Source organism: Solea solea, chromosome 16, assembly GCF_958295425.1.
Source record: "Solea solea chromosome 16, fSolSol10.1, whole genome shotgun sequence".
NCBI classification, from domain to species: domain Eukaryota; kingdom Metazoa; phylum Chordata; class Actinopteri; order Pleuronectiformes; family Soleidae; genus Solea; species Solea solea.
Genome location: NC_081149.1, coordinates 7,014,572 through 7,033,907, shown reverse-complemented (window position 1 = coordinate 7,033,907; position 19,336 = coordinate 7,014,572). Strand labels below are relative to the sequence as shown.

Sequence of the window (19,336 nt, the reverse complement as noted above, 5' to 3'; positions counted from 1 at the left end):
TTAAGCAACTCGTGATTTGTCCTGGTGGCTGATAAAGTGAGTTCGTTAATAAAGGCTTAATCATCCAGGGAGGACAAATTATCCTCCGAGCGGTAAACTGCTTAACATTCAGACAGGTCACACTCACTGCTGTGAGATGACAGTGAGTAACAGGAGATGTGCTGTCATTAAAGGCACCTTAGTTTGAACCTTTACTTGTGATTTTCCTCCTTATTTTGGACAACAAAAGAAATCCTGCAACTGTGTCTGTCACCTCTGCGAAGGACAAACACTTGACAGATTTTGGATAGGTTTGTCGAAAAAGTTTGCCCAATTTTTAGTACTTTAGTGCTGCAGCAAGTGTATGGCCAAAGGTTACCCAGTCTGCCAGTTCTTTGATGGACAAATGTGGGTCACTGTGGTTGGAGGCAAGCTTGTGCAAGTCCAGCAGAGACTGATTCACACTCTATAAGCAGCAAATTAACAGACAGCTTGAAACCGCCACCGTCGCCCTCACTGCTCATTTTCCTGCCAACATGGTGGGGAAAACAAACCGAGTCACACCGACATCCAGAGCGCTATGTGGTGCGTTCCATTTCTATACAGAACTCAGAATTTCCAAGGTCATGTGGTGTTTCCTTAAGCCAACTTCAGACTAAAACCCATATCTTTGGTCATGCCTCAAAAACCGGGTTCTTCCATTGTTACTGTGAGACAGGTTCACGGACGACCAAAGATTACATGGACAGTTTAAACAACGCACAGAAATATTTCAGGAATAAAAAGCAGTGGTTGTGAAACACATTAATGTCACATCATGTCACATCTGATACACAATTGTGCGCTGTGTATGAGCCGATACCATTCTTAGTAGGGGTTATAATAATAATAATAATAATAATAATAATAATAATAATAATAACACAATATCAAACAGGTTTTGTCCACAAGCAATGAAACCAGAACACATTCAAGATCTGAATTTGTTTTTAAAAACCACCATCTGACCTCGTCACCCATCAAGGAAATGTGTTACTTAACCACTTTGCCAAAATTGGTTAGGTTATGTAGACAGGTTCACAGACGACCAAAGATTACATGGACAGTTTAAACAGAGCCTTAGTCTGACTAAGGCAGGCAATTGGACTCCAGTCCAACTAAGCATATACATGCAGGAGTAATCGGACTATAAGTCTCATTATCCAGGCTTGTTAGACTTAGGCCATAGTAATTAAAATGAACATGCATATTACTGAATTTAATTACATACGTATAATTGTTCTTCTTAATGTTCTGCTTATCCTAATATTTTCCTCATTTCCACCTCATTTAATTTGTACTCGAGCTGCTGCGACACAATTTGTTTCCCCATGGGAGGGAGATCAATATAGCATTATGTTCTATTGCTTCATCACAGGTGCAGCTTGAAAACTACATTAAAAAAAGAAAAAATTAAAGAAAGGTCTTCTATACTTTATAGAAGCTCCTAAAACAAGACACACAGTAACAATAAAGAAATAAAGCTTAAAGGGCAATTTAACAGCCTAATCCCTGATTTTGAGTAGTGCAGGGGGCGTGGTCTGAGTTCATCTCATGAATTTACACCTTTGTATCAACAGGCATCTCCAGTGTCCACATCAGATCACGGTCACTCCTCTTAGCTCGTTGTACTTGTTGTGGGTGGAGTGGAGACGCATTTACATTCAATGTGGTCACAATTCAGGCGCTACGCGATTGCAATCCGACCACAGAAATCGCATTTTAATACCAGGTCGACCAGGGGCAATAAGACAGCCAATGGCAAAATTTGAACACTGTAGCTGGTGTTTGACCAGAGAGGGCAGTAGATACACCGATATTTACTGCAACATGTTTAATTTCAAATACTTGAAGCACCTGGATCGGCAAATGGCATTAACTAGATACCCATATGCACTGGTTTAAAACTTTAAGACGTCACTCACCCGTGTTTCACTCCTTTAATCCTGGAACATCTCCGGGTGGTGAAGCCTCCATATCGCCCCCTGCAGTCAGAACTCAGGATCCTTCTTTAACCCCAAGCCTCTTCCGTTCTCCAGAACATCCTTCTTTCTCTGTCTTTTCCATCTTGAAAACTCCGACCCTGAAAGTCTTGAACAGGTTTTTGCTACTTCATGCCAGCAGCATAGGACTGATTTATTCTGCTGACAGACAAATTAATAGAAACTAAACCGACTCAAGGCAACTTGTATGATATAGCTCTAGACTGAACAAAATCGCCATTTTTTTTTAATGCCTGATATTTTCTTTTTCTAAAGTTCTACCAAGTTTTCTTTCAGCATTTTGATTAAGGATGGAGCTCTATTTACAATTAAGGTCTTTAATTTGTTGTGCTCCTAGGGCACCAATTAAAGTCAAATTAAGGAAACTTGTTAAGGGTGAATTAAACAACTTAAATTGGACTTGTGAATCAAAGCCAACAAAATTAAAATGCTTGACGCAGTATAATCAGAAGAGGAAATTATAGAATGATGAAATGTTAGGGCATGCCTCACAGAAACTGGTGAAATGTTACATGCAATCAAATTCGGAAAGATTTTCTGGTCAAATAAAGAAATCATCGCCTTTTTGTGAGTTTAAATAACATTTACTTGCTCATGTCACACAAACGCAAACGTACAGAGATGGCCATGGCGGTTCAGAGGAGAGAGGATCGCAGTCAGAACTTAAAAAAAAAAAATCAGAGTGAATGATGATCACAGTCTAACAGCTATATCTCTTGGTCCATACACAACATGGAGCAGTCACTTCTCACACATACAGGGCAACAAATACACAACAGGAGCAGCAGCAAATTCATTCAAAAATAAAGAGGAAAAAACACCCGGCCAGAGGCAGGTTTTGGACTCGGGGGGGAAAAACAAGCTTTTTAACTATTTACACGGCAAATAAACACGGGAATGGTAAATGTAGATGGAGCCAACACAGGGCAGATGAGGTCACAGAGAGAACACCGTCAAGGCTCGAGTGTCAGAGGTAATGGGTTTTCACAATCAAACTGTCAACCAGATAATTATTCACAAAAAGTAAAAGGGAAAAAAACAAAAAAACACAAGGACAGTCGTGTCATTGACCAATCACCTGCCAGTAGCTTCCATTAGTTTAACCCCCAGAGGACATGTGAACATCTGCCGCGTCCATCACTCAAGCCGTCGCCTCGTCATCTGAACGAGATCATTAAATAAGAGGCGGGGGAGGACGACATGACAGCGGGTGTTCACAGCCCCGCCCACCCAACTCTTTCAACACAGGTGAGACGACGCAAGACATTCAAAATTTAACCTCGCAAAACAATTCACATTAAAAAAAAATAAAAATAAAATAAACACCACATGGAAATTATTCAACTTCCCGGAGACTTGAAAATGGAATCCTCTAGAGGGTGAGAACGGACTGAAACGCTGTGACCTCAAAGTGCATCACTCACTCGACAACAGTGTAGAGAACTCCGTACATCAACAACAGGATGGATGGGTGCGGAACAAAAACAGACAAGAACAACGTGGAAAAAGAAGTTAAGGCGAACATGTAGCAGTCAATGGTGGATGGAAAGCTGAACGTAAACCGGTGAGGAAAAAGCTAGAATCTAGAAATCATACAGCCAAAGAAACCAGTGGAAGAAAAAGGGGGGGAAGAAACACAACACGCCACAACACAAAAACACAATCTCATTAAACAAACCTGCACAACTTTTTACATGGAAATAGGAAGGCTACTTAAAAAAGTAGCACGTTTGAAGTAAAGCTTGATTTATACAAACTATAGTCGTCCCTTTGCGTGAAGGTGTGGACAGCTTCATTCAAGTGAAGGTTACAAAATTTAAACCATCAAAAACTGGCCAAACTACACATAAGCCCTGCTGATGAATCACACTCAATACAGGAATTTAAAAAAAAAAGCCAAAAAAAATTTCATTTTTTTTTCTCACTGTACAAGCTCCACAGAAAATTAAAAATCTAAAATTAATTTACCAACACACTAAAATCATATATACACACACACACAACGTTCCACATACTAGCAGGCTGCCCTCTTTAGCGCCCCCCCAAGTGGTCAATCACAGGAGTACACATGAGACAAATCCAAGGACTACCGAGTGTGTGTGTTCATTGGAGGAGATACCTTCACATCCTGGCTGTAGCACGGGGCTGAACGCACAGCTTTATTAAAAGTGTTCCACTGCGTTTTAGAATATGCGCTTCTTCTTTAGGTAGGAGTCTGCGTAATGGCCGCCGAGGCCCTGAGAGTGCTGGCCCACATAGCCGCCCTCGGGACTCGGCTCCGGAGATGGAATCAGTCGGGAGAAGAGGCGCTTGTGGCTACCGATGGGCGTCTTTAGGTGGAAAGAAGGATGCGATATAAATAAACAATTTCTTTTCATTAACAAAATACCTCGTTATATACCACAAAATATACTACTACTGCCTAATATACTTCATGAGTAGGTTTCAATGGCTTGAGAATAAGCTACATTTCTACAGAAGGACATCATTAATTCACACAGGAGACCCTGTTAATATTTTGTTGTTTACATTTTAATAAGCGTCAAGTTTCTTTGGTTGGGGGCCAAACAATTATTTTGATCAATAATGAGATCATGCTCATTTGGGATTTTCCATTGGGAATGGGACAAAATATTTCATGTCGATGTAATACATCTTTGCAAGTTTGCAGAATTTTCAAAACCTCCAACTTTTGGGACGCTCCGACCTAGAATGTGGGAGTACGACAGTCTTATTTCTCTCACCACAGTTTCATGACAAAACAATTCTTTAAGTCCAAATGTAGGATTTTCTGTTGCAGCAGTGTGGAGCTGTGCCCATGCAGACTTGTCAGCTGCATTTTATGTCCAAACGACCGGCACATAACGCCGTTCTCTCACATCAGAGCCTGTATTTCACTCTCATCTGTGCATCCGTCAATCTGGCTCCTATATTTCATACTTCTGTCTGTCATTTGCGTTCTGTTCGTGGACGACAATGAACTGCGTACACGTAATGCATATATTCTACTGCCATGTTATTTAAAAATTATTCAACCACAGTAACTGGCACAAGGATGGTGGCCTCCGTAAAGCAAAGAAAAGGCTTATTCCAAGGCTACAAAAACCAAACAAGCAACCATAAAGCAATTATACACCTACACAAACCTTAGTTTTTCAAACGTATCTGAATTCAGTCTCCTGAATTTTACACACTGGACCATTTAAAGTAAAAAAAAAAAAAAAGTAAGTAGGTTACCTTGGCAGCATTCTCCAGGCCTGGGGGGTAGTTAGCCAGGTGACTCACAGGAGGCATTCCCACAGCCTGATGACAAATAAACAACTTTGAGACCTTGTCTTGCGAGGCTTGTACACTCAAAGCATTAATTATTTAGCACAAGCTTTTTCTCGGAATGTGAGGCTTTTTTTTCTTTAGCTCATGTGGGACTATGTTGACATTCTTACACTGACAAGTAATCAATAAAGTTTCAAAGTCTGACGCTTTAAGGTTTACCCGGTTGAGTTGGGTGGCGGGCAGGTTCCCGTTAGTGGAGACTTCAGGTCCTGGGTTGAAGTACGAGGTCATGGGTGGACTGGGAGGGAAACCATAGTGGGAAAAGTGCTCGCTGTAGTCGGGATGACGCGAGAGCTGCAAAGACCAAACAAGATCAGCACGGCTGTTTTATTATTATTATTCCAGGCCACTGTGTGATTTAATAATTTGCTCACACCATCTTGGAGCGGTTGAATAAAAACATTACCTGCTGTCCGAATCCTGCCAGGGCCCCGGTATCAAGGTTCTCCTGCTGTTCGTACAAGTGGGCCAGGGGATCCTGAGGAGAGACGCCAGATGGGCATTGGACCAAATCACATCATACATGACAGAAATGAGCCGTCAGCCTGTGCAGTACACGATTAACGCAACAGACCACCATTAATCACCCGGCAAAGCAGCACAAACTAAAAAACAATATTTAATTACAGCTGATCGATCGTGTACCGACGCCAACCAACACTTCCATTCTACAAGGTTTTCCAGGCTTGTGTAACATGGGCTTCAAACTAATGTTATGATCAGTGTTCAATGTCTTGTGAGGGTCACTGTGACCTTGACATTTAACACCCAGATAAGCAGTTAGGGGCAGTTTACATACAGCGTCCTTTTTGCACAGATACATTAAATGTTAGTGTAGCCACGAGAGACTTTCAGTGGGTCAAACTGGTCTTTGTTGCCTAAATTAACTGTGAACCTCTAGCATCAAGCAGCTGTGAAGGAAAGAAGGTTCCTATTGTCTTTGTTTTGCTTATTTTTCATAGTTTGATTTCTTTCCGTGAGGCTGGTCATCTGAGCAGCTCCCAGGTTTCGGTTGCCAAGTAACATATATATATATATTTTTTTTTTCCACGCATTTCTGGGTGCTACATGTGAACTGTTCCTCAATCTACAACTCAAGGTAATGGCAAAGGAGTCACGTTTGACCACCACATACACGTGTCATAATAAAATTCCATGCAGGTGTTCTTCATACATCGCCTTTATAAAAACACAACTCCGTGACTTTGACCGTCAACCATCAAAAATCTGTTGATCTTGGAGGCAACATTTGCACCAAATCTGAAGAAAATTTTGGTTTTTCATAAGACGTTGCAGTGACAAGATTATAAACACGTCTTGTATGTTCATGGCATGTTTCAACTATTTAATAAAATGCATTTTATCTTTGAGTCCATGTGAACACTATTAGCTGAAGATGTTAATGTGCTCAAAAGTGGAAAAATCACTTGCTATATGTTGCATCTCTTTTTTCCTCCCCTCCATCGTTTCAAAGAACAAAAATGCATATGCTTTACCTGAAGTGATACTTACTGATTAATACAATTGGCAAACTTTGTCTGAATAATCAGTCAATGGCTTTGACTTTTGACCTCTAATTTAAATAAGTTAATCCGAGTGCAAATTTGAAGAAATGTCTTCTTGCGAAATCGTGATTAAGAGTGGGATTAACAAACCCAAAAACATGATGCCTTCAGCCATCGAGAAAAGGTGATTAAAACGAGCATCTACTCCACAGATGAAGTGGTGACTGTGGATGTTACCTGGTGGAGTGGAGGATACTCTGGGCTGTAGGAGTCCTGGTAACGCAGGTTGTAATTGGGCTGTACGCTGTAGTGTGTGGGCTGGTTGGACACATTACTCAGTGTAGGCCTCTTCCTGTAGGGATGAGGCCTGCAGCTTCCTCCTGGAGAGACAGAAGACAATATATGAGGCAGTGCGGCAAAAATAATAAAGACTAGTGGTAAACAGGAAAAATCACAACCAAACACTGCAAATTAACACGGCTCACCTGAGGGAAAACTGTGGTTGACAGCGAGGTAGGCACTCTGAGGAAGAGGTATGTCTTTGGGAGGATCTCCAAGTATTGACACCTGAGAACACAAGTAAAAATAAGATTCAATTCTACTATGCATTTAAGAAAAAAAGAAAGAGCTGGACAAGAAGGCAACATATTGTGGAAATTACTCAGGACCTGACTCACCCCCTGTGCTGTGAGGCCATCTGCTCCCATCATGCCATTCATCAGGGGCATGGAGATGCCCGGCAGGGTGGGAGAGGAAGTCTGGGGGAAGGCGCAGCCTGCTGTGGGAGATTCCTGATCCCTTGTGTGGCCTCTGCCAAGAGGCATTGGCTTTAGTGGGCCCAGAGGGTCCGGCTGCAGACCGAGACCTGGGACGACACCACAAGAAATCATTATTAAAACGGAATCATTTTGGTTTGTAGACAAAACAAGACATTTGAGAACATCATTTCCAGGTTTGGTAAACACTGATCAACATTCCATGGAGCAAACTTAAATGTTAGTTGCAGCCCTAATTTGCATTCCTTTGTCACAGCAGATGTGTCTTTGACAGGACATGGGACAAACATTGATTAGGGTTCAGGTCCAGGTTTAAGAGAGCCAGGGTCATGACATCATTCAAATGTAATGGTAGGTCACACCAAATCTGAAATGTGTCAATTTAAAACTGCATACATGTTTCCTGTGTTTTCTGGAAATATAAAAAGGAATGGTTGTGCCAAGAATTCTGCACATTTATCTCATTAACTCAAATTTATAGGCTCCCCCCCCCCCATGTAAAGAGCAGGACACACATGACCAACGGGCAAGTGTTGCTACAGATGTTCAGCGTCATAAGCAAAAGCAGTTAACAGGCAGCGTAGTGTGTTGTGACTCGAGGAGCTAAGGCTGGAGGCGGATGGCAAACCTTGGGACAGGTCTCCGAGCAGATGGACTCCCTGCTGGACAGGCAGAGCGGCCAGAGGATTCTCCGTCATGAGTCCTGCCTGCTGGTCAAAAGAGAAGAGGTCAGCGTCCCAAGAGGATCACAGCGGGTGAATGTGGAAGGGACAAATTAGAGGTCGACCAAAAAGGTTTTTTTTTTTCCATGGCTGACGCTTGCGAGGGAAATTCTTAACCCTCAGTCAGTCATACGCATGATTAAATTTCAATTATATATATATACAGAGCCATTGCAATAATTGATAGTCCAGTTGTTAAAGACTGAGCTAGTTTTCAAGGTCGGCTACAAGAGAAAGCTATGGTGTCCGTTTGGCAACAGCAAAAGAAAAAACAATCACTCAAAACACAGATAACGACGGAGCTGAGAGCAGATTATTCCAGAGAGAGTTTGCGTCTTCCTGATTCTAATGAAACATGTTAAAGGTCATTACACAGAAGATTAGAAGCTGTGTACACGTCTGTCAAGATGTTGCCTCTGTTATATTTGGCCAAGTATATTCAAATTTCCTTCAACTACCTCTAGGGACAACATACAATATTATCGCACATCTTGATAAGCGCACACATAATAAGTGGAATTCGCCATTATCCAAATGATTATGAATGTGAAAATCATTCATCTTTCATGAGTGACACACAAAACGCTGTCTAGCACATCAGCGTACAGACCCGGTGATTCATTTTGGGGATCCTGCATCTTTACAATCATCAGAAACCTCATGATTTACAATCATTTTGTTTAAGATTCCAGTTTTTTCCCCTCACCCCCAACTTAAACATATCCACACCGACATGTTTCAGTAACATCACTTTGTAGATATGTGAATATGACTTTTGTAACATGTTTTTGGGAACATTTTGACATTTCATGAAAATGATAGTGACATTACAACATATAATGTAACATGTTTTACTGTAGCTGTTCGCCTTTAAAACTCTACTATATCAAAGCATGCTTCTACAGTTATCACAATAACATTGAGTTGCTATTATTTTGGTGAGGATAACAGTGACAGGATAATTTTCCATGCCTACTTGGGGGGGGGGGGGGGGGGCTGAGCAATACAAGCACACTCTTATTAGCACCGAGGTTTACTCACCACGTAGGAAATTATGTTCTCACCGAATAGATATTTACAGTTGTGGTACGCCTACCACATCACTCAACGCCACTCAAAAAGTAACACCCCACACAAAACTGCACACACACACACACACACTCAAACAACAAAACCTCACGCCTTCCTAACGACAGCTTCACCTACCCAAGCACAGAGTTGTTTATCAGCAGCCACATAAAAAGCATCAGGATCCATCTAACTTCACACACCAACTGAACACAAACACGCCATTATCACTCACACATGGCACTAGAGGGTTTTCTTTATTGTGCAGCACCTGAGCCCACAGAAGATGATTTCCCAGAAAGGCTTGCTGAAGGTAAAAAGCGCAGAGTGAGGAGGAGGTGGTGAAGGGGGGAGAAGAAAATGTGTGCTGGAGTTAGAGAGATGAATCAAAACAGGCTGAGCTGCTGAAAAAGGAACATTTCGTAGAGATGGAGCGAGAGAGAAAGAAGCAGAGAGGTACCTGCTGGGCCTTGGCCTGGTTCTGAAGGAGCAGCTGGAGCAGGGCGGCCGAGAGTGCTGGGTTGGCCAGGAGTGGCATCGCAGGGGCGGCTCCAAGTAGACCTGAACACACAGACCAGAGTGACCCACAGCTTCATGCTTAAAGCCCATTGCTCAAGTCGATAATTTATGGCTGCAGTGGTTCATCGATACTAAATTCATCGTCAACTATTCTGAAGATCGATTCATTGGTTTGAGGGATTTCATCATCAATAAAACAGTCCTTTGGTTATTCAGATTCTAAAAACATCTGGAAAATTCGGTCCATTAACTGACAAAAATCATTAAAACAAAGTAATTTCAAGTCTGTGGGGAAAACAATTAATTAATCAATTAAAAATATTACATCAAATCATTTTAAATTAGTCATTCTCGATTAATCATTAGTTGTTCTCTTGGAATACTTTTAGTAATTTAAACTGAAAAATATAAATATTTTTTAAATCACTTAATCAACTTGTTTATTAAAACTGAGAATTGTCTTTTCAAAATTAAAAACCTGTTGCAGGGACTGAAATAGAAGAATTAAAAAGTCTCTTTGCCAATTACATTTTTCGATGACATTCTTGTGACACAAAGTTTCAAGGCTCTCTTTGAAATACACCTTAGAATTGTTATTATTATTAATGTACACAGAGAGAAAATTCCCAGCCTGAAAAAGTAATAGAAAGTAGGACTTTTGAATCCCACTGGAGATCACGGAGGTTTGCAGGAGGAATGACTTGAATACAGACAAAGAGCCACGAGGAGTTACGAAGCAGAAATCCTAAACCCATGAGCCTTTCAGTGAGGCATTTATATTGAAGGACATGTCAGGTGACACTCAATTTCAAAACACATGTAGTTACTGGTACAATAAAAGTCACCTAAGCTGATGGGAGCTGGTGAGAATCCTTCACCTTGTTTGTGTCCCTGTGACAGTGGGTTGAGCAGCATCTTGAGGGTGGCCGGGTTATTGAGGCCTGTGAGGATCTGCATGGCAGTGGGATCAGGGAGGAGACCTTTACCCCTGTTCACAGCCTTAAAAAAGGAAAAGACAGCCTTTCAGCAGCGGCAAACCACAGCTTTAAACTTAATGTACATAAATGGAGTTGCATCAACTCGCGTACTGTGGTTTGGGCAGCAATAAGGGCGGCCAGCATGCTTCTTCCAGGAGGGCCGGGGGCACAGAAGGACACCCTGATGTGCGTCCCACCGAGCAGCCTGCCTTCAGTCAGCCGCTGTGCCTCCTCAGTCATCTCTGCGGTGGCAAACTCCAAAACTGCAAATCGTTTAAAACTTCCGTCTTGTCCCTGAGCCAACTGTGGAAAGAACAGTCCAAGTTCAGCTGCCATTACAAACGACACACATGAGGTATCATGCAGCAAGGATTATGCGATTATCGATGACTAGAGCTGCAACTAACGATTAATTTCTTAATTAATTAACCAATTATTTTCACGATTGATCCAGTCGTCGTTCGGTCCAGAAAATACTGAAAAATGTTGATCAGTGTTTCTCATCCCGGAAATGATTATTTTCAGAAAATGGAATATATTCACATTTAAGAAGCTAAAAACAATCAGAGATCTTTTTTAATAATGAAGAAAGCTTCAAGCCGATTCATCGATTATAAAATAGTTGATGATTAATTTTTATTTAAATTAATCATCAACAATTTTGATCATTTATTCAACAGTTTGAGTGCTTATTTTTTTTACCAATAATCAAAATCATGCTTTCTGATTTTTCAGCTTCTTAAATGCAAATGCGTTCTGGTTTCTTTGCTCCAAACTAAGAAAATCATTAAAACTAAATTTTTGTGCACTTGAAATCATAATTTCCAGGTGGGGGAACATTTTCCTCGATGTAATCGAGTACTCGTTTGGTGCATAACATGTTCAACATATGAAATGAAGCCCTTAATGAGATATGGACTAACCCTAACCAACTGGAATAGAATATGTACATCTCTATAAAAGGGACATTGAGACTGGAAATCACTAACAAAAGTCCTGAAATGTACAGGAATAAAACGGAAAGAATTTTGTTGAACAGATGAAATGTGACATCCACCAGCACCGACAGGTTCTCATAGAGTCTCGGGAGATTTACTCGGTGACGATGTGCTGATAATTAAATGTCCAATTTATGGAAAAGTTAAGTGAAGCAAGAAAATTAACCATGATGAGGGGTCGTCAGAGAGTGAGGTATAACGATTTCAGACTTCACACTCGTAATTAAAATGTATGAAATATAAATAAACATTAGAATGTCTTATGCTATACTTTATAGACGAGCGCCGTTTGGTTGAAGAGCTTTTGAATATCCAAAAGCAGGGGTGCAACGGATCAAACAACTCACGGATCGGATCGTTACGCGGATTTTTCCGGATGCGCGACGGCGCACCGTCGTAACGTGGCTCAAGCACTTTCAGCATGTGTTTAAAGCCCTCGTTTTGCACAACTGAATATGGCCTCATGTCTGCACCTATAAAACACACCGATAGCGTTTGTGATGGCTTTAGCCCGGTCTGATTTTGCAACAAGGGGCTGCTTAAATGCCGCGGTGATAAACGGTTGTTGAGCAGCCTTCGTTTTCACTCCTGTCAGTGAAACACCGGGGTGATGTCGCTTCAAATGCGTGGCCATGCTTGATGTGTTTTCACTGTCATATGGCTTTCTTGTGCCACAGTGCCTACACACCGTCACGGTTTTATCCACTAACCTCTTTCCTTTGTCATTATATTTGACAGGGAAGCCAAAATGCTCCCATACAGGGGATTTAAATGACACGGGGCGTTCAAGCTCCTCCGTTCCTCTGCTCGCCATGACCACGCTGTGTGTGGACTGAACATGCGCACAACTTTTTTTTTTCGATAAATCAATCCGCGGATCACGTGTGTGCCGAACCGAAGATATTGATCCGAACGGATCACGGATCAATGATGATCCGTTGCACCACAATCCAAAAGTCTAAAAAAAGTTACGGCTATGCAGCGAAGAGCAACAATGCTGGTCTTGCAAAAAATGGCAACCCCCTCTCATTCCAGAAAAGCCTGCTGAATGACACCACCTGGGGGAGTCAGGTGGTCATCGCCACAGAAACCGGCAGTGTTCGCTGATGAAGAAACTTTGAGTGGCCACATTTTTTATAAATGTCTTTTACAGCATTTCCTGTATAAACACTGATGTCAACTGGAAGGTTGTATTCTTCATAAATAACGAGGGAGGTAGAACAGTTACTGACCACTTTTAGAAACATTCTGGTAAATGTCATAAAAATTCCCATTATTCATTTTCTCCAATGACATTTTTAGACTTAATTTTTTTTTTTTACTTCGTTGATGACAACTCTACGATATCCAAGTATGTTCACTGCTTTATCTCACTGTAAGACTGGCTTTTCCGGCAGGAAACCATTGTGTAAATTCACAAAAATAACAAATTCGAACTTGGCGATGAAGGCAGCGGTGGATTAACAACTCCTGTGTGCTGTGGTGTAAAATCGCTGATTTTCTCTATGGACTTTGGTGCGACAAGAAAGTGGTTCACAACATTTGAGTTCCTGCTGGAGAAGGCCATCAAACAAGATAAAAAATAGCAGTTCCTTAGCCGTCATAGACTTGAGCAGATATAGATTAAAACCCATTTTTTCCCTTCTGTGCCCGCCGGCAGCCATTTATCAATGAGAGAGCAAGTGTCCAAGTGCCAGGCTGATACTGTGATGAAACCGCATGCAAGCACAATTTAAATAAAAACCTGAACCATCACTTCAAAACACCGTTGCTTTCATATGGACTTGTGGCTCCTACATAGCGGGTCAACCTTGGTTTGTTACGAGGTTCTCTGTGTTTGTGTGTTGTGATTATAACCTGGCAGAAGACTGGTACATGGGTGTCTGCAAGGGCGCTGCGAAGGTCCTGGGCCGTCAGCAGGTTCAGGGGCAGGCGGTCCACACACAGACATTTGGAGTGCAGCAGTGGGTACGTGAGCGACCCCACCTCAGACCAGTGGACGTACAGCATGCGGGAGCCCAGCTGCTTCCCCAGAAGCTCCGACTTGGCCCTGGCCGCCGAGTCCTTCTTCATGTACTCCACGAAGCCATAGCCCTTGGAGTGCCCAGTGGAGGCACTGTGCACCAGAAAGCAGCGCTCCAGGTTACCGAAGGGTCGCACCAACTCCTCAAACTGCTGCTGGGTGAAAGACTGGGGCAGGTTGGCAATGCAGAGTAGAGCATCTGTCGGCTGCAGCTGCACAGAGATGTCCCTGTCGCGCAGCACGTGCTGGTGGAACTCTTTGATGGCAGACTGCGCCTGGTCCCCATTGAGCAGTGTCACAAACGCTGAGGGTGACAATGAACACAATTAAGCGTAAAGTGGGGGCAGTGACATTGTTCAGTCAGCACAAGCAAAGCAAGGTCTACTTTCATACCCATCAGAAATCGCTGGGCAGCACAGGCCTGTTGTGATACAAATTCTGCCTTAAGAGAATAGTGGAGGCAGATCGTCACCTCGTGACAAGCGTTTGTGACAGCAACGTTTACCCAATTAAAACTACAATGGCTGTATAAGCATCGGATAAGAATTGAGGTACATTTTCTGGCCTTGGACTTTAACGTGTAGACCCAAGTCTCGGGCTGCAACTTGAGATTCTTCTTATTGTGTGGTTTAAAAGCATTTTTAAATGAATTAATCGTCGAAATAGGTTTCCAAAAGTGCAGAAATATTGTTTTGAAATGTCTTGTTTCACACAGACACCAAAATTATTCAGCTTTAACGATTTGTTACATGGAGAAAATGAAACCAGAAAAATATTCACATTTTAGAAGCTGAAAACTACAGATAGTAAGAGAAAAAAAAGTCAATCAGTCACTGTGACAATTTGTAATATAGTGAAAAACATACAAAAACAATGTTTTATCAATAACTGCATTTATAAATAAATATTTCTACTCCAATAATGTATCACACATACAGTTGGCTGCGGCAGCAAGCATTTAGTCAGTCAGTGGACTGCATGTGTGTTTGAAGAGGTGATGAAATTTAAGAGACTCTGCTCCGATTTCTCAACATGCCATGAACCCTGGATTATGTTCACTAGATTTCATGCGCTGGAGTTTAGAATATTCAACAAATAGTATTCGAATAGCATTTTCCTAGAAGAACCCATCCCTACAGAAAAAAATACAAACACCCAAAGCGATTAAAATAGCAAATTAACTCTGCCAACCATATGCGAGTCTGTTACTAGTACTTTCTGTCTGAATTGTCTGTGACAGAGCCTCATTAGAATTGCACACAAGTGCACTCAAGCCCCGTCACCCGTCTGCTGCCACACGGGAAGTAAACATCCTTTTATCTCTGTTTTGAAAGAGGGGGTTATAAGTGAAAGTCACAAAAAGAAAACAGCATTTAAATGTGACTGTTCATCCATGACTGTGAAAGGCAGACCCTGAATTTACCATCTGGCTGGGGCTAATGGCCACTCGCTGTCAGCCGATGTGCAAAACCATTTAAGTCGAAGCAGATGTTTGTGTCACTCTATTTGTTTTTATTTACACCTTCATTTCTTGCTAATAAATCAGCCATCACATTTTCTTGATGAGTTGACACTTCAAAGTAAAACTGCAATTTCAAGTGTCTCCTCTGGCACTTTGAATTGATTAGTAGTCACCTCCTAAACTGACTAAATCAACTAATTATCCGTTTTAATGAACATAAAATAAAATAATCTGATTTCAGGATATGAATTCTCTGCTCTTCTGTGATGCCAAACTGAATAAATGTGGTTTGTACACAAACCAAGACATTGGAGGACACGATTTAAGGTCCAGAAATCAGTTAACGAAATTATTAGTTGCAGCACTAACTCAACCGCATGAAATGTTTCAACTCGATATGATCAGCGCTCTTAAAACAAGAAAAATAGGTAGACCCAATTATTCCTAGGGCTGCAACTAACTGTTACCATTATAGATTAAACTGATTAATTAGTCCATAAATTGTCAGAAAATGTTGAAAAACATGGATTGATTTCCAAAACCCTCAAAATGATGTTCTCATATGTCTTGTTTGGTCCACAAACAAAAAGGTTTTCAGTGTTATTGATTTTTGTTAAATGGAGCAAAGAAACCAGAAAATATTTACACTGGAGAAAATATCAGAGAACTTGTTTTAAATTAGCAAAACACCAAAAACCGACAGCTTTTACAGTTTTCTTTTCAGAAACGTAATACTGATGTTTTGATCTTGAGAAATAGTTTTAGTTGATATTATTATAAACAATTTAAGACCAAAGCAGATTTTAGATTATGCTGTGTATAATTTTATTGTTAAACAGACATTTCATTTAATAGAGGGGGAAAGGGCCAAACATACTGTCCAAAAAAAAGAACATTTTAATGAACCCAGCCAAACAACTAATCATCAACTATGTATTGAATACAATTGTTTTTCATCATATAGAATGTGTTGTGAGTCACCAACCTGTGCCTTTGTACTTGTCAACAAAGCAGTACTTCAAGTCATAGTTGCACAGCAGCTCGTGAACCTCCTGTAGACAAAATTAAAAAATATATATATATTTACATATTCACTGTGGTTATGGCCATTACTAGAAGAGATTAATCTGTATCCTAAAAATCAGAGAGCTCGGTATAATAAAAAAAGAAAAAAAAAGAAACTGAAAGCAATTTTTTAATTTTAAAATGAATGAATAACCAACAAAATTACAAATGGAAAAAAAAGTGTGCACCATAAAATAACTGTCAAAAAGAAGGGCTCGGTCCAAAAACGTCACCCGGATGACCAATTAATCAACTGCAACAACATTTTCCATTCGTTTTGTGCCAGGCATTCGTTATTTTTTTATATATTGATCAGCCAATTAATACAAAACTGCATTTCCGTTCTCAGAAACTTGCTAAATGTTGCTTTTTCCATCCAAAATTTTTTGACGACCTGTTTCATTTATTTAATAGTCCTAGTAATTGTTTGTTCCACAAACGTCAGAAAACGTTGATCACTTCCCGGACCTGGACATAGTGATATTCTCGATTGTCTCGTTTTGTCCATAAACCAAAATCAATCTGATTTAATTATTTCTTTGTCATATGGAGTAGAGAATATAGAAACTATTCAGATTTAAGAAGCTGAAAAACTCAAATTGATTAGTCAATTATCAAAATAGCTGACAATTAATTTGGGAATTGATTAATAATTGATTAATTGTTGCAGCCCTAAATTAATACTAACCACACATAATTCTTGTTATTGAAAATACTGTATATTGTAGATATACAATGTAGATTTTTTGTAACTTAACACAGGAATCAGCAATAGAGAAAAACACCATATAATGGATTTCTTATATGACAAATTCTTGTTGACAGAACAATTGACAATTCATCTCCACTGGGAATAGTTCAATAGTGAGGTGCAGGTGAAGTGAGAGGGTAAATCCCTGACTCATTGTTAAGGGAGACATTTGTTCTGCGCAGTTTTTTTTCCACGAACAAATAGCGAGGCTATCTGGCATTTTCTGAAACTTTTTTTTTTGTCTACACGCCTTCCACCTTTTGTTATCTATCGCAACTCACATCTCGAACACCCCCCCACCTATCTGTGAGAACAATGGTACCGCCCGCAGGCTCATCGCTCCCCACGAGTCAGGCACGTTCCCCAAAAAAAAAGAAAAAAGAAAAATCTGAAATAACTGATTTAAAGGCTCCCGTGGTCCTTAAAAAACACTTGTACTTAAACCACGCAGAGCGTGACAGCTCTAGTAGCAGACTCAAATGCTAAATATAAAACTGACTGTTTATATTAAAACTTAACGAGGGTGACGTAGCAGGTCTCACAGGCCACAAATGACCCCATTATCGATTGACATTATCTGACTGACCACCTGTTATGTAGCCTAAACTATGTTAGCCAACTGTGCCCAAACTGTATTAAAAACACGGTGCCGGCTGGTTTTTCGTCGGACGCTCATTAATGAAGTGCTGTCGTTTTCAGATTAATTAAGGAAAACAAGTTAGGTTTAAAAGGCAGCCGACGAGTTAAATGTCTCGCGGGCTAACATACGTAGCATGACAGGCAGACAGGAGCTAGGATAACGTTAGCCAAACGGACCCGTCAATCAATTGATCAATCAATAAATTAAAAAAAAATAATCACTCGACGGTTCAAATTCACCTGGTTGCTAACGTCCGAGGGCAGATTTTTGATGATTATTTTTCGACGGTTGAAAAACTCGCGACGAGTTCTCTCCAAGCGGCTCTGGATCTCCTCGGGGCTCAACGACGCGAGGTCCTCGTCGACCCTCCGCTGACTTTCGCGTCCCGGTGTCGGAAGGTCCTCTTCGCCGGGTTCGGGTTCGGAATGCCGGCGGCGGGGGTGGTGGTGTTGGTCTCCGGCTCTCCAAGTTTCGTGGTCCGCCGCGGAAGCGAGGTCGGGATTGCCTTGCAGAGGACGAGGGGTGAAAGTGAGTCCCGTGTCTACGCTTTCGTCCCGGGCAGCTGCGCTCACAGACTCAGCGGCCGCCATCACTAGGTTCGGTGGAAGTTTTTCCTCGCTCTGGAAGCTGTTTGATTTGAGCAGTTTAAACAATACACACATGGCCCCCGCGACGCTTCTGATTGGACGAGAGGAGGACGCATCCTACGTAACTCTGACGGACCGGAGGGAGGGGGCGGGGACACGAGTGTTTCTAGTGTGCTGTTGAATCTGTCCCTCAGGAGTCGGGCCCAGGGCCGGTACTAAACATTTTGCTGCCCCAGCCGATATCGGGATTTGGTGCCCCCTAAAAACCACAGTGGTGTGTGTATGTATGTATGTATATATTATACTCCATCATGATATTGCACAAATTATATTTATGACGATTTTCCAAATAATTCAAAAGACTTCAAAATGAGTGATGTATAGTAAACATAAAAAAATATATATTTATGATGCAAAATAATTCTAATAAAAAAAAAACCCAGACAGAAACTAGTACAAACTCACATTTTTTATTTTAGTACGACAAACATGCTCAGAGGACTGACTTCCTGTTGAGTTGAGGCCACGGTTCAAATTGACTTTTTTGTCCATCTTGGGCTATAACATATTCCCACCAAGTTTCGGGAAATACAGTGGAACTCAATTTCGAAAACTCTGTTTTCACTTTAGGGGGTGCTATAGAGAGCCCTTGAGCAACGCATGGGTTCAGGCACTATGCCAATATCTTATTTTCGCCAGACTTGACCTCTGTGCAAAGAGTTGTAAGTGTGTTAACCCCCTAAAAAATGACCACAAACCCACAGAACAATAATAATAATCTGAAGGATAACAATAGGAGACCTCTGTACTTTCACCAGTCTTAGATCATTTAAAGTGCCAATGTGTTACATTTACAAATCGCAATATTTTTGAAGTTTTCCGATCAGCA

At 41.1% G+C, this 19,336-nt stretch overlaps 1 protein-coding gene across 6 annotated transcripts; it reads right to left on the bottom strand.

Moving 5' to 3' along the window:
- Window positions 1-2,583: 2,583 nt before the first annotated feature.
- Window positions 2,584-18,496, bottom strand: raver1 (ribonucleoprotein, PTB-binding 1). 6 transcript variants are annotated; one of them, XM_058652658.1, is made up of 15 exons: window positions 18,100-18,496; window positions 16,390-16,456; window positions 13,777-14,246; window positions 11,033-11,224; window positions 10,790-10,943; window positions 9,886-9,986; window positions 9,661-9,732; window positions 8,264-8,342; window positions 7,537-7,724; window positions 7,345-7,426; window positions 7,097-7,239; window positions 5,761-5,832; window positions 5,514-5,648; window positions 5,259-5,324; window positions 2,584-4,351 (listed from the first exon to the last, which is right to left on the bottom strand). In XM_058652658.1, exons 1-15 carry the CDS (start codon window positions 18,448-18,450, stop codon window positions 4,205-4,207), a joined length of 2,319 nt encoding a protein of 772 aa, XP_058508641.1. In that variant the 5' UTR covers window positions 18,451-18,496; the 3' UTR covers window positions 2,584-4,204. The 6 variants fall into 6 exon arrangements, with proteins under 6 accessions (XP_058508641.1, XP_058508642.1, XP_058508643.1 ...); XM_058652659.1 differs by having other exon boundaries at window positions 10,823-10,943; XM_058652660.1 differs by lacking the exon at window positions 9,661-9,732 and having other exon boundaries at window positions 8,264-8,345.
- Window positions 18,497-19,336: the final 840 nt, after the last annotated feature.

What these genes read in the sequence shown, in the direction of transcription:
- raver1 (XM_058652658.1), bottom strand. Translation starts at nt 18,450, where the DNA reads ATGGCGGCCGCTGAGTCTGTGAGCGCAGCTGCCCGGGACGAAAGCGTA. An exon ending in TTATTGCTGCCCAAACCACA is followed by an intron (nt 10,944 to 11,032) that starts GTACGCGAGTTG and finishes TCCTTTTTTAAG; the next exon opens with GCTGTGAACAGGGGTAAAGG. An exon ending in ACCAGGCCAAGGCCCAGCAG is followed by an intron (nt 9,733 to 9,885) that starts GTACCTCTCTGC and finishes TTTTACCTTCAG; the next exon opens with CAAGCCTTTCTGGGAAATCA.